Source organism: Nicotiana tabacum, chromosome 3, assembly GCF_000715075.1.
Source record: "Nicotiana tabacum cultivar K326 chromosome 3, ASM71507v2, whole genome shotgun sequence".
Taxonomy (NCBI): domain Eukaryota; kingdom Viridiplantae; phylum Streptophyta; class Magnoliopsida; order Solanales; family Solanaceae; genus Nicotiana; species Nicotiana tabacum.
In genome coordinates, this window is record NC_134082.1 from 16268793 (window position 1) to 16282468 (window position 13676).

A 13676-nucleotide genomic window follows, 5' to 3' on the forward strand; every position below is an offset into this window, starting at 1 on the left:
CATGACACCTGATTTTTTCGATCTTAACTCTTACTTGCAGGACACCAACATTAATATCAATGCACTTATACAGAGGAAGGAGACTGATTGATTAAAATGAGAAAAGAAAATAAAAGAAAAAAGTTTAAATGACCCTCGGAAGAAAACCAATTTCACGGGATACTTTTAAAAAGATATCGGTAATTTGTAGTTCTTTAATTATGCAAGAAAAAGTTGGGAACTTATTAAGACACTTTAGAAAAATATTTCCTCTTCATACCTAAAGTGAGAGTACTGCTGCTTATTGTAATAAAGATTGTTACTAGTAATAAAAAAGCAGCCACCGTCACCGCGCGATCAGTTATTGGGAGTTGAGAGAAGGAAAAAGAGGGTATATATATGTCAAATAGGCCTATAGTTTGTCAGATCTCGGACACATGGGCGGAGCTAGAGTACCGGAAGCGAGTTCGACTGACCTCGGTAATTTTGATTCGAATTCTGTATTTGTTTTAAGAAAATCAAATGAATATATATAAATAATTAATTTAAAACTCAATTACTTAAAATGATTAAAATTTCGAACTCATAAATTTGAAATCCTTGCTTCCCTGTTTGGACACTCCTTTATATTAGTAGTTTATAATTTCCCATAACAAACATAATTGGACAACTTATAAACATTCCCATAACTCTTTTCTCTCCATCGCTCTCTGACATTTAATCTTTTCCCCTCCTCTTCTCGTTCTCATGGGGTTTAATTCTATTTTGTTGTATAGCCTCCCAATCTTTTGTTTATTCTTCATGATATGGAAGATTATAGATCAAAAGAGGCACCAAAATTGCTACATTTTGGATTACCAATGCTACAAACTAATCTATAAATAATGACATAGATATAGATAGATATATATAGAATAGATAGATATAGACGAGGGATTTGCTCATACTTTCTGAATCAATATTGTAGATCCTAAGTTCAACTTTCATAAGGTCAACTTTTATAAGGCCAAATGATTCATCAGTTGGACTGTTCTTCACAAAGTTATGGCCGCTCTACCAAACGTGTAGTGCGCAGTACACCATACCGATGACTGGCGCGGTTCACTAGACCAATGCTTCGAGCTCAATGGGACGCACTGAGCTTCGGAGGGTACCTGAAGAGTTCTCAAGGGCTATTATGCCTTGAGAAACAATATAAAAAGTCTTTTTTTTTTTCTTTTTTTTTTTATTTTTGAGTAGTTTTTGCATACTTTCAGATTGATAAACGTCACTATAAGGAGTAAAACCTTTTCTGTTCGAATTGAACTTTGAAATTATTTTTGGGCTTGATTCTTGAGAGCAATTCTTTCTAATTCAAATATTTATATCTTTGCTTCTTTTTCGATGTTCTATGGTGACAAGTTTTTGAAAATTATTGTAAAATATTCCACACTAAATTTTTTTGCTTTTCCAATCGTGCGTTAATTTTTTTTAATTGGAACTGTTCACTATTCGAAATTTGCTGATCACCAACTATCACCACCACTGGCTTGTAAAAAATGCATCATCAAATGAACAATTTTTCTCAACAAAATATAATGAATTGAGATTTATCAAAATTTTGTTGATATATTATTTACTTGTTACACATTAGTTTAGATTCTATATATTTTCTAGTTTCAAATAAAGATGGATAAAAGCAAACCGGCTTACTTACTAAGAGGCCGTTTGGACGTACAAAATTTTGGCTTTTTTCCAAGAAAAAATTTGAAAACAATGTTTGGTTATCCATATCTTACCAATTTTTCAATTTCACTTGAAAATGTATTTTCAAATTTGAAAAAATAGTTCTTCAATTGAAAATGCATTTACCAGTTTTTCAATTCAAAATGCATTTTCACTAGTTTTTAATTTTACAAATTTACTCTATACTTTTAAAATTTATAAAATAACCCCATCAATTATTAACCTACAACTACCCACGTGTATCCCTTCGATTATCATATGAAGTTACTGCAGCAGATAATGAACCCTTTTCTTGTGACGACTACCATGTTGCTAAACAATAGCATGGTTGATTATTTATTTCAAGTAGTATAATTAAATTGGGACGGTTTTGATATTTTTTACAAGTTATGGGGTATGAATCATATTTTATGATTTTGCCAAAAAAAAAAAAGACATTCAAATATATTGCAAAAATTATAACCAAACACAACTTTATCTTCAATTCAAATTTTAGTGAAATTCCAAATTTGAAAATTTATTTTGGAATTCATGGCCAAATTTATTTTGGAATTCAGATTTAGAGATAATATTACAATAATCAAGTATGTTTTAAGTTCAGATATCCTAATTTTAATAAAAATAACAGGGCCTAATTTACCGGGTAGGCCTATTAATAAAACACTCCCTACTGTAAGATTGACTCAAATTCGCGACACTTGCTTTAAATTTGATGGATCTCAACCACCTCATCGCACCCTCCATATTACGACCCATTGAGTTAACCCGCCATTGGTTGTCTTCATAAATTTATCCTTAACAGACTGTCATCTACCACGCCTTGCATTTCCTAAAAGTAGACGAATCAAACCGCTACATAAAGTTACTAGCAGGACACCAACATTAATATCAGTGCACTTATACAGAGAAGGAAACTGATTGATTAAAATGAGAAAAGAAAAGAAAAAAGTTTAAATGACCCTCAGAAGAAAACCAATTTCACGGGATACTTTTAAAATTTTTTCGATAATTTGTGGTTCTTTAATTAAGTAAGAAAATGTTGGGAACTAATAAAGAAACTTCACACAAATATTTCCTCTTCATACATAAAGTGAGAGTACTGCTGCTTATTGTAATAAAGATCGTTACTAACAAAAAAGCAGCCACCGTCACCCATCAGTTATTGGGAGTTGAGAGAAGGAAAAAGAAGTTATATATGTCAAAAAGCCTTATAGTTTGTCACATGTGGATCTTGGACACTGGGGCCGACCTAGAGGGATGAGAGCGGCTGATCCCAGTAACTTTAATTCTAACCCTATAATTGTCTTAATAAAATTAATTGTATATGTATAAATAATTAATTCAAATTTCAATAACTTAAAATATTAGAATTTCGAAACCATAAGTTTGAAATATTGATATCGCCTCTGCTTGGACACTCCTTTATATAATTAGAAGTTTATAATTCCCCATAACAAACATAATTGGACAACTTATAAACATTCCCATACTCTTTTCTCTCCATCTCTCTCTAACATTTAATCTTTTCCCCTCCTCTTCTCGTTCTCATGGATTTTAATTCCATTTTGTTGTATAGCCTCCCAATCTTTTGTTTATTCTTCACGATATGGAAGATTATAGATCAAAAGAGGCACCAACATTGCTACATTTTGGACTACCAATGCTACAAACCAACCGATGATCGAATGCTTAGCACAAGATTTTGTGGAGAAGTGATTAGGAGAAACAAGAATCTTGGCCTAAATGAGTACAAGTTTATTCTAAAAGCCATTGTGAGCTCTGGCATAGGCGAACAAACATATGCACCAAGAATGGTCTTTTATGGTCGTGAAGAGTGTCCTACTTATGATGATGGAATTTCAGAAATGGAAGAATTCTTCCATGATAGTATTGACAAGATTTTGAAGAGGACAAAAATTCTCCCTTCAGAAATTGATGTATTAGTGGTGAATATCTCAATGCTTGCAACTATGCCTTCGCTATCTGCTCGAATTATCAATCACTACAATATGAGGGAAGATATCAAGGTATATAATCTCACTGGAATGGGGTGTAGTGCAAGCCCTATATCGATAAATATCGTACAAAACATTTTCAAGATTCAAAAGAATAAACTTGCCCTAGTGGTGACATCTGAATCTTTAAGTCCAAATTGGTATTCTGGAAATGATAGATCTATGATTCTTTCTAATTGTTTGTTTAGGTCAGGAGGGTGTGCAATACTTTTGACAAATAAATTGTCTTTAAAAAACAAAACCATGTTCAAGTTAAAATGCCTAGTTAGGACACAACATGGTGCAAAAGATGAATCTTATAATTGTTGCATACAAAAGGAGGATGATCAAGGTAGGATAGGGTTTCATCTTGATAAAACTCTCCCCAAAGCTGCAACAAGGGCTTTTGTTGATAATTTGAAAGAAATTGCCCCAAAAATACTTCCAATTCGAGAGCTTCTTCGATTTGCAATTATCTCTACTCTGAGGAAATTCAACCAGAAGTACAAGGGTAAATTTGGACCTCGTCCCGTTATCAATTTCAAGACAGGTGTGGATCATTTTTGCCTTCATACTGGAGGAAAAGCAGTGATTGATGGAATAGGTGCAAATTTGAATCTAAGTGAATATGATTTGGAGCCAGCAAGAATGACATTGCATAGATTTGGTAACACTTCTGCTAGTAGTCTTTGGTATGTTCTTGGTTATATGGAGGCTAAAAAAAGGTTAAAGAAAGGTGACAATGTTTTTATGATTAGTTTTGGAGCAGGTTTTAAATGCAATAGTTGTTTGTGGGAAGTTGTTAGAGATTTGGGTGATGGAAATGTGTGGGAAGATTGCATTGATAATTATCCACCAAAAACTCTAGCAAATCCTTTCTTGGAAAAATTTGGGTGGATTCAGAATGAAGATCCTAGTACCTTTTATGTTCCAGATGACTATGTCATCCCTTGATCTAAAGGATTTACTTTAATTTAATTATAGTTCAATTTTTTTAGGTTTCTGGTGTGGGATTTTAATTTATTAGTACTTTTTAAAAAAAAAAAATATTTCATGTATGTAAATTGAAAATGTTCATGTATAGTTATTTCATTGGTGGATTCTTTGTTCAACAAGAATCCTTCTCTGATGAAATGTAAAGTGTGTTGTTTTTATGTTTGACTAATTTATCATTCTTTCACTTTTTTATTATTTGAACTTTAAGGGCTCTGATTCAAATCATATCTAATTTATCAAGCTCAAAATCTGTAATTATCCAGTGAGTTTTTTAAACATATACTATATAAAATTTAAGCCAAAACCATTGAATTGAGACGAACCAATAATTTATTGGAAAAATTTCACATAAGAACAACTGGGATCTCTACTTTTCAATTTTATAGCTCATATTTCAATTTACAACCAGCTAGCCCAAAAATAATAGGTTAAGATTCAACATGCAACTCCAATAGGTTCTCAAAATTACTATTTAATTTTTAAAAAAGATTTCTCAAGCTTTTAAGTTAATTTTCGAATCAGTAACTGTAACCCAAATATTAGTTCAACAAACCAAATCCATTTGGATAGTGAAAATTAGATTTTTAACAAGCTTAAATATATGAGTTTAGATTCCGAATTTGATTTGTGAGAAATTTGGAGTGGGTATTATCTAGAATTGTTAGAAATAATAGAAGGAGGTTGTATATAAAATTTGAAGTCATTTAATGGAGATTTGGACTAATTTTGAACAAGAGTTGCAACTAAAAATCGTGAAAGAAGTTCGTCCACAGACGCTTGTATAAAGCTGTATAAAAGTGTATAATAGTGTATAAGATGTGTTTATACACTCATATACACTATTATACAAGATTATACAAAAACTGACTTCGTCTTCTTCCTTGCGTTTTTTCTGAAATTTAACTCAAATCTTGCTCAAATCTACTCCAAATCAGTTCAAATTTAAATTTTGAACTCCTTTTGATATTTTCAATCAATTGGAACAACACTCAATCCAAACAACTAACAAACTTAAAAAATCTTATTTTTCAAAGCCAAGCTTTGAATGACCTTCAATGGTGGAATGTTGAATCTTCAATTTTCTTACGTTACCACCAGGTGACATATGGGAGAAGTAGTAATGACGGACTGCTCTTGAAGCATATGTAGAAGATGTGAGAAGAAAAGAGAGTGAAAGCAATGTTTGTGAGAACATAGATTTAACTCCATAGTTTTTAGAAGCAATGATTGTAAGAAAACAAATTTCAAATTTGCTAGTGCTTTCAAAATATGTACAATATGGGCTAGATTGGGTAAAACTTAAAAATATGAGCCATTTTTTGTTATGGTGTGAAGCCAAGTGTATTTTCTTGTAATTCTTTCTTTATTTTATACCTCCTCTATTTCAATTTAGATGACACATTTCATTCATCGAGAGTCAGTTTGACTAAACTTTAAAGCTAAATTAAATTAGTTCAACTTATTATTTTAAAATTAAAATTAAGATATACAAAAACTATACAAAAATACCATAAGTAACAAAATATATTTTAAAATGTTGATCAAACTTCACGAGACTCTTGATAAATGAAATGTGTCATCTATATTGAAAGGAAGGAAGTAAACCTTTATTCACTTAAACATCATTACATTATATGTATTCTGCATTTAAGTTACTATATTTATGATTATATTATTTAATATGATGATCATACTGAATGCCAAATATTTTCCGACTAGTCAGGTTACTGTTACTTTTCTCTTCCCCCTCTATTTTCAGTTTACATACAAGATATATTATTATTTTTTAAACCATCAGTACTACTCCCTCCGTTTCAATTTATATGAGGTAGTTTGACTCGATACAGAGTTTAAAAAAAAGATAGAATTACAAGAAAATACACCTGACTTCACACCATAACAAAAAATAGTCCATATTTTTAAGATTTACCCGACCTAGCCCATATTGTACATATTTTGAAAGCACTAACAAATTCAAAATCTATTTTCTTACAACTATTGCTTCTAAAAGCTATGAAGTTAAATCTATGTTCTCACAACCATTGCTTTCACTCTCTTTTCTTCTCACATCTTCTACATATGCTTCAAGGGGCCGTCTGCCATTACTGCTCCTCCCCTGTGTCACCTGGTTGTAATGTAAGAAAATTAAAGATTCATCATTCCACCATTGAAAGTCATTCAAAGCTTTTGCTTTCAAAAATAAGTTTATTTTTTAGTTTGTTAGTTTTTTGGATTGAGTGTTGTTCCAATTGATTGAAAATATCAAAAGGAGTTCAAAATTTAAATTTGAAGTGATTTGGAGTAGATTTAAGCAAGATTTGAGTTAAATTTCAGAAAAAACGCAAGGAAGAAGACGAAGTCAGTTTTTTGTATAATTGTGTATAATCTTGTATAATAGTGTATATGAGTTTATAAACACATCTTATACACTATTATACACTTTTATATACCTTTATACAAACGTCTATAGACGAACCTCTTCCATGATTTTCGGTTGCAATTCTTGTTCAAAATCAGTCCAAATCTTCATTAAATGACTTCAAATTTTATATACAACCTCCTTATACTATTTCTAACAATTCTAGATAATACTCACTCCAAATTTCTCACAAAATCAAATTCGGAATCTAAACCCACATATTTAAGCTTGTTAAAAATCTAATTTTCACCACTCAAATGGATTTGGTTTGTTGAACTAATATTTGAGTTACAGTTACTGATTCGAAAATTAACTTAAAAGCTTGAGCAATCTTTTTTAAAAATTAAATAGTAATTTTGAGAACCTATTGGAGTTGGACGTTGAATCTTAGCATATTATTTTTGGGCTAGTTAGTTGTAAATTGAAATATGAGCTATAAAATTGAAAAACAGAGATGTCAATTGTTCGTATGTGAAAATTTCCCTAAAATAAATGTTTTATAGTATTCATTTACTTGTTATATATAAACACTGAGCACCAATAAATTTCTTTAGCTATCATCTGTTTCTCCTCCAATTGCTATGCGTGAGCTTCTATTTATTTCGAATACATGGTTTGGTACAATTAATATCCCAAATTGTCCCCACAATCTCAGTCAAAGCTAACCTGTGTTTGATTACATACAGAAACAGAACTGACTGGAAAAGCAGCTTGTAACCTACTTTTTCTGCCCAAATTTATGCTCCTCTTTCAAGGGTTTCACCTGTCATTGAAAACCTTTATAGCTTCCTTCGTTTAGAGGGAGGATCTAACCCTCTATTTGTATCATTGTTTCCCATCGTTTTATAATGTATTATATTGTACTGTATCGTATTGTATCATATCATTTTATGAATACAATGTTTGGATAGATTGTATTGTTTATTATTATTAAATAATATTTTGCTGTTTGGTTTGACTGTATTGTATTGTAACTGATAAGTTTACTAAAATACCCTCAATTATTTAACTATTAAATTTATCAAAAGTTATGCATAAAAATAATTTAAAAAACAAAATAGAAGAAGGCAAAACATCTTAAGAAAGCAGAACAAAGGAGTGAGACAGAAGAATGCAAAACAAAGAAGCACATCTAATTAGAATTAAGTTAAAAGCAAATTAGGAGAAAAAATAAATAGAAGGCGGCAAAACACCTTTTAACGTTGGCAGCAGAAGTTCTGGAAAAAAATAAAGTAGGTCATATGTTGGAGATTTGGAGTTAAAATAGCAAAAAAAAGCTAAAGGTTAAATAGAATTGTGGAGTAATAAGTTAGGGCATAATTGGAAAGAAAAATAGGAAACAATCCCACTACACCAAATCGGTTGTTTCAAAAAGGGGACTTTTTATTGTTCCGGAACAATAGATTTAACAATACAATACAATCAATTTTAATGAAACAATCAAAACAAACATTGTTTTGGGTTAACAATACAATACGATACAATGAGGAACAACTATCCAAACAAGTTGTAAGTGGGCATTTGAACGTAAGAATTGTAAAATTCCAAAATGGTATTTGAAAATTACAGTTGTGTTTGGACATAAATATAATTTTGGGTTGTTTTTAAAGTTTTGTGAGTGATCTGAGTGAAAATTTTGAAAAATAATTTTTTGAAGTTTTTTAAATTTACGAAAAATTCAAAAATTCATCTTCAAGTGAAAATTAGAAATTTTTTGGCCAAACAATGATTTCGAAGAAAAAGTGAATTTTTTTTGAAAAAAGTGAAAAAATTCTTATGTCAAAACGAACTATAAATTTGAAATTTACGAGTCTTGAATTTGCCTTTAAATTCATACTTAGCTTATTTTGGTTACTTGGTCAACAATATATATATATACACACACACTAGGCGAGTTGATGCCCGTGCTATGCACGGGCCCAATATTTAAGTTTAGGTAAAAGCCGTTTATATCAAATAAATTTTATAATTCTTAAAATAGCAAAATTAATGTTTTACCAGAGATAAAAAAGAGGTTAATATTTTATGTTATAAATCTTGCAAACTCTGAATGTGATAAAGGGACTGATCTTACAATACGATATATATAGTGTAAACTCTCTTCTTACAATAGGAAGTTCATATAATTTCTAAATTAAATTCCACATGTATCAGCATTGGCGGACGCACGTGGTGGCAAGCGGGTTCAGTTGAACCCACTTCATCAAAAAATAATATTGTGTATATATATATATAAATTACGAATAAAGTTGCATAAATTTTATACAAATATTTTATTTGAACCCACTTGACAACTACCATTTTACGACTAAAGTTATTTACTTCTAAGATTGAACCCACTTACATAAAATCATGGGTCTGCTACTGTGTATCAGACAAATTATTCTTGTTTATATTAAGTTTATGTGATGACCCAAAAGGTCATCACTTATTTTAGAAATAAATTCTGTGTTCTGAGGCCTTAAAAACCTCTTTTCGTATCAACTCAATTTACGTGCGCAGTCCAGGTGCGTAGCCGGAAAGCCATTATATAAAAATCTGTGAAAAATGATAAAATTCGCCTTTAAAATGAATTTAAGTTGACTTATGTCAACATTTTGGGTAAACGGACCCGGACCCGTGATTTCATGGTCCCGAAGGATCCGATAGAAAAATATGGGATTTGGGCGTATGCTCGGAATCGAATTCCGAGGTCCCAAGACCGAGAAATGAATTTTTAAAGAAAATTATTTTCTGGAATAAATGTGAGTTTTTAGAAATGGAATATGTTTGGAATTTGATGGTACCGGGCCCGCATTTTGGTTCCGGGGCCCGGTACAGGTCTTATATGTGGTTTAGGTCGAGCCTGTAAAATTTGGTAAGAAACGGAGGTCATATGACGTGATTCGGATCCTTAGTTGTGAAATTTGAAACTTTGAAAGTTCTTGAGATTTTCTTTGGTTTTGATGCTAAATTCATAGTTGTTGATGTTATTTTGGGATTTGATTTCATGAGCAAGTCCAGTATGATGTTTTTAGGTTACTGTGCATGTTTGGTTTGGAGCCCCGAGGGTTCGGGTGAGTTTTGGATAGGCCACGGAGTGAAATTTGGACTTAGAAATTTGGAATTGCGAAGCCTGGCTCGCAAATACGAGCAATATGTCGCAAATGCAAATAGTGGTCTGGGCTGCCTTGATCGCAAATGCGACATTGCAAATGCGAAGGCACAATCGCAAATGCGAAGAGGCCTCGATTCCTCAAGGTTCGCAAATGCGAATCCCTTTTCACAAATGCGAAGTTAGTAGTCTGAAGGGTTCGCAATTGCGAACCTTGGTTGCAATTGCGACACCTGCAACCTACAAAACGATAACTTAGATGGATTTTTCTCATTTTTCAAACCCTTTCAAAACCAAAACACTCCTGGGTGATTTTTCAAAGACAAGTATTCTTTCAAATCGATTGTAAGTCATTTCTAACTTGGTTTCATCAATCTTTAACATCTTTTCTCATGACTTCAACTCAAAATCAAGGATTTGTGTTCATGGGGGAATGAGTAATCAGGTTTTGGTTCGAACCTCGGATCTTGATCATGTGGGCTGGGGGCGATTTTTGACTTTTTGGAAAAAACTTTAGAAAACCTATTTTCATGCATTGGAATTGATTCATTTAGCATTTATTGATATAGTTTAGTAACTTGTGGCTAGATACGATCAAATTGGTTTTGGAATCAAGAGGTAAAGCGATAGTTGAGACTTGAATTGTTTCATGGCATCGAGGTAAGTGTTTGGTCTAACCTTAGCTTGAGAGATTATGAGTGGTGTCCTATTTGCTATGTGTTATTTGTTGAGTACGACGTATAGGCATGGTGACAAGTATCTATACGTTGGTGTCAAGCATGCCCGTGAGTCTTATTCTATGACTAATGTGGCTCTGTTTGTATTGTTCATGTCTTAAGTGATGATTTCTATTGTTGAACAAATCTTGTGGAAGTAATAGTGATATTTAAACATTGAGGAGCATTGGCTCAAGTTATATAATGAATTGTGGAAGTAAAATTGGCAACTGAATCTTATAGAGCATTGGCTCAAGTTGTGAAGTGAGTTGTGAATTAAAAGTGAAAAAGAGAAGAGAACTTTCATATTGTCTCCCTTGCCAGGATGTTGTTGCTTTAAATGCTATCTCCCTTGCCGGGATGTTGATGCTTTTGATATTGTTCCCTTGCCGGGATTTGATTGTTGAACTATTGCTCCCTTGCCGGATTTTATTATAATTTTATTTATTTCCTTGCCATATTGTTTGTGATTATTGTTTGGGTGAGGAAGAGTGTTAAAGCACAAAGGGTGATGCCGTGCATTGTTTTGGTGAGAGAGTGTTAAAGCATGAAGGGTGATGCCGTGTATGATTTTGTGAGGAAGAGTGTAAAAGCACGAAGGGTAATGCCGTGCCGTACGATGTACCATTTCGTGCCGATTATATTTATTTTATGGCGAGGATGAGAGTAAAAGCACAAAGGGTGATGCCGTGCAGTTTATATTGATTCTTATGGCGAGAATGAGAGTAAAAACACGAAGGCTGATGTCGTGCACTTGTTTGATTTCTGATTCTTGTTGATAATTGAGTTATAGTGTTCCTTGTAATTACCTGTTGTCTTTCTATTATTATTCGATGTTTCCCCACAGCATGATCCCCCTCCATTTCTTAACTGTACATTAATGTTCTTCTTTTTCGCTGCACAGGTTTATTTGGTAGTCTGGTCCTAGCCTCGTCACTACTTCGCCGAGGTTAGACTAGGAACTTACAAGCACATGGGGTCAGTTGTGCTGATACTACACTCTGCACTGTGTGCAGATCTCGAAGTAGCAGCATACAGACCGTAGCTTTGGGTGGCTGCCTTCAGTCCAGTCAGAGTTTCCAAGGTAGTCCTGCAAGCGTCCGCAGGCCTTGGAGACTTCTCCTATCCTTTTTAGTCTTTTTCATTTGCATATTTCAGAGACAATATTGTAATAAATCTTTCAGATTTTTATTTGTAGTATTCCTAGACAGTCTGTGAAATTGTGACACCAGTCTTGGGTAGTTTTTGTATGGATTGGTATTGGCATCTTTTTTAAATTATTACATTTCAGTCTTCCTCTTATTAGATTTTCATTGTTTATCAATTGTTGGCTATTAATTGTAAAAAGACTAAAATGGGAAAAAGGTAAATAATTCAAATAGTTGGATGGCCTAGCTTTCACTAGTAGGCACCATCACGGCTCTCGAGAGTGGGAAATTCGGATCGTGACAAGTTGGTATCAGAGCTCTCGGTTACATAGGTCTCACAATTCACAGACAACCTTAGTAGAGTCTGAGAGATTGGTACAGAGACGTATGTATTTACCCCCCAGAGGCTACAGAGTTAGGAAAAACTTCACATCTATTCTTTCCTGTCGTGTGATTTGGTTTCTCAATGCTAATTGAATTTCTACTCTGTTCTTTCGCAGATGGCGAGAACATGCGCTTCCTCATCCACTGATTAGCAGCCCGAGCCCCCAGCAACAGCTCCCATGAGGGGCAGAGGGTGAGGGCGAGGTCGAGACAGTGCTAGAGGGTGAGGCCAAGGACGTGCTAGAGGCCGAGGTAGGGGCAGAGCTTAGCTCAGAGCAGCAGCACCAGCAGGCGAAGCATCAAGTTGAGTTTGATGATGAGGTTCCGACCCAGGAAGTTCCGGTGGCCCCAGCTCAGGACCTAGAGGGGTTCATTGCTACCCCAGTACTCTAGGATGCTCTGGTCCATCTAGTGGGCCTTATGGAGAGTGTCACCCGAGCAAGCTTGCTTCCTGTAGCACCAGCCATCTCTCAGGCTGAAGGAGGAGCCCAGACTCCTGATACTTGCACTCCGGAGCAGATGGCTCCCCAGTTCCAAAGCCGAGTGTGGTAGCTTAGACTGGTGATGGAGCAGTTATGTCTGCCGATGCCTTGTGGAGATTGGATAGGTTCACCAAGCTTTTCACTACCCCTTTCAGCGGTGCATCTTCTGAGGATCCCCAGGATTATTTAGACAGCTGTCATGAGGTTCTCAGGAACATGGGGATAGTGGAGACCAATGGGGTCAACTTTGCTGCTTTTCGCTTATCTGGATCCGCCAAGACTTGGTGGAAAGATTATTTCTTGGCTAGACCAGTTGGGTCACCAGCCTTGACTTGAGATCAATTTTCTCAGCTGTTTTTGGAGAAGTTTCTTCCAGTCACTTAGAGACAGATCTATCGGAGGTAGTTTGAGCGTCTCCAGCAGGGTTCTATAACTGTTACTCAGTATGAGACCAGGTTTATTGATTTGGCCCGTCATGCTCTACTCATACTCCCCACTGAGAGAGAGAGAAGGAAAAAGTGAGGAGGTTCATTGAGGGATTCATTCAGCCTTTTTGACTTCAGATGGCCAAGGAGACGGGGATTGAGGTCTCTATTTATGAGGCGGACAATGTGGACAGGAGAGTTGAGATGGTTCTATCACAGGGAGTTCGTCAGGGTTCGGACAAGAGGCCCCGTCATTCAGGTAGATTCAGTGGTGCCTCGTCTGGAGGCAGAGATTCGTATGGTAGAGGCCATCC

At 34.3% G+C, this 13676-nt stretch overlaps 1 protein-coding gene across 1 annotated transcript; it reads left to right on the plus strand.

The window, feature by feature from the left end:
- Positions 1-3165: 3165 nt before the first annotated feature.
- On the plus strand, positions 3166-4883 carry LOC107789797 (3-ketoacyl-CoA synthase 12-like). Its single transcript, XM_016611665.2, has one exon. The coding sequence runs from the start codon at positions 3252-3254 to the stop codon at positions 4650-4652; it is 1401 nt and encodes a 466-aa protein (XP_016467151.1). The 5' UTR covers positions 3166-3251; the 3' UTR covers positions 4653-4883.
- The last annotated feature ends 8793 nt before the right edge of the window (positions 4884-13676 follow it).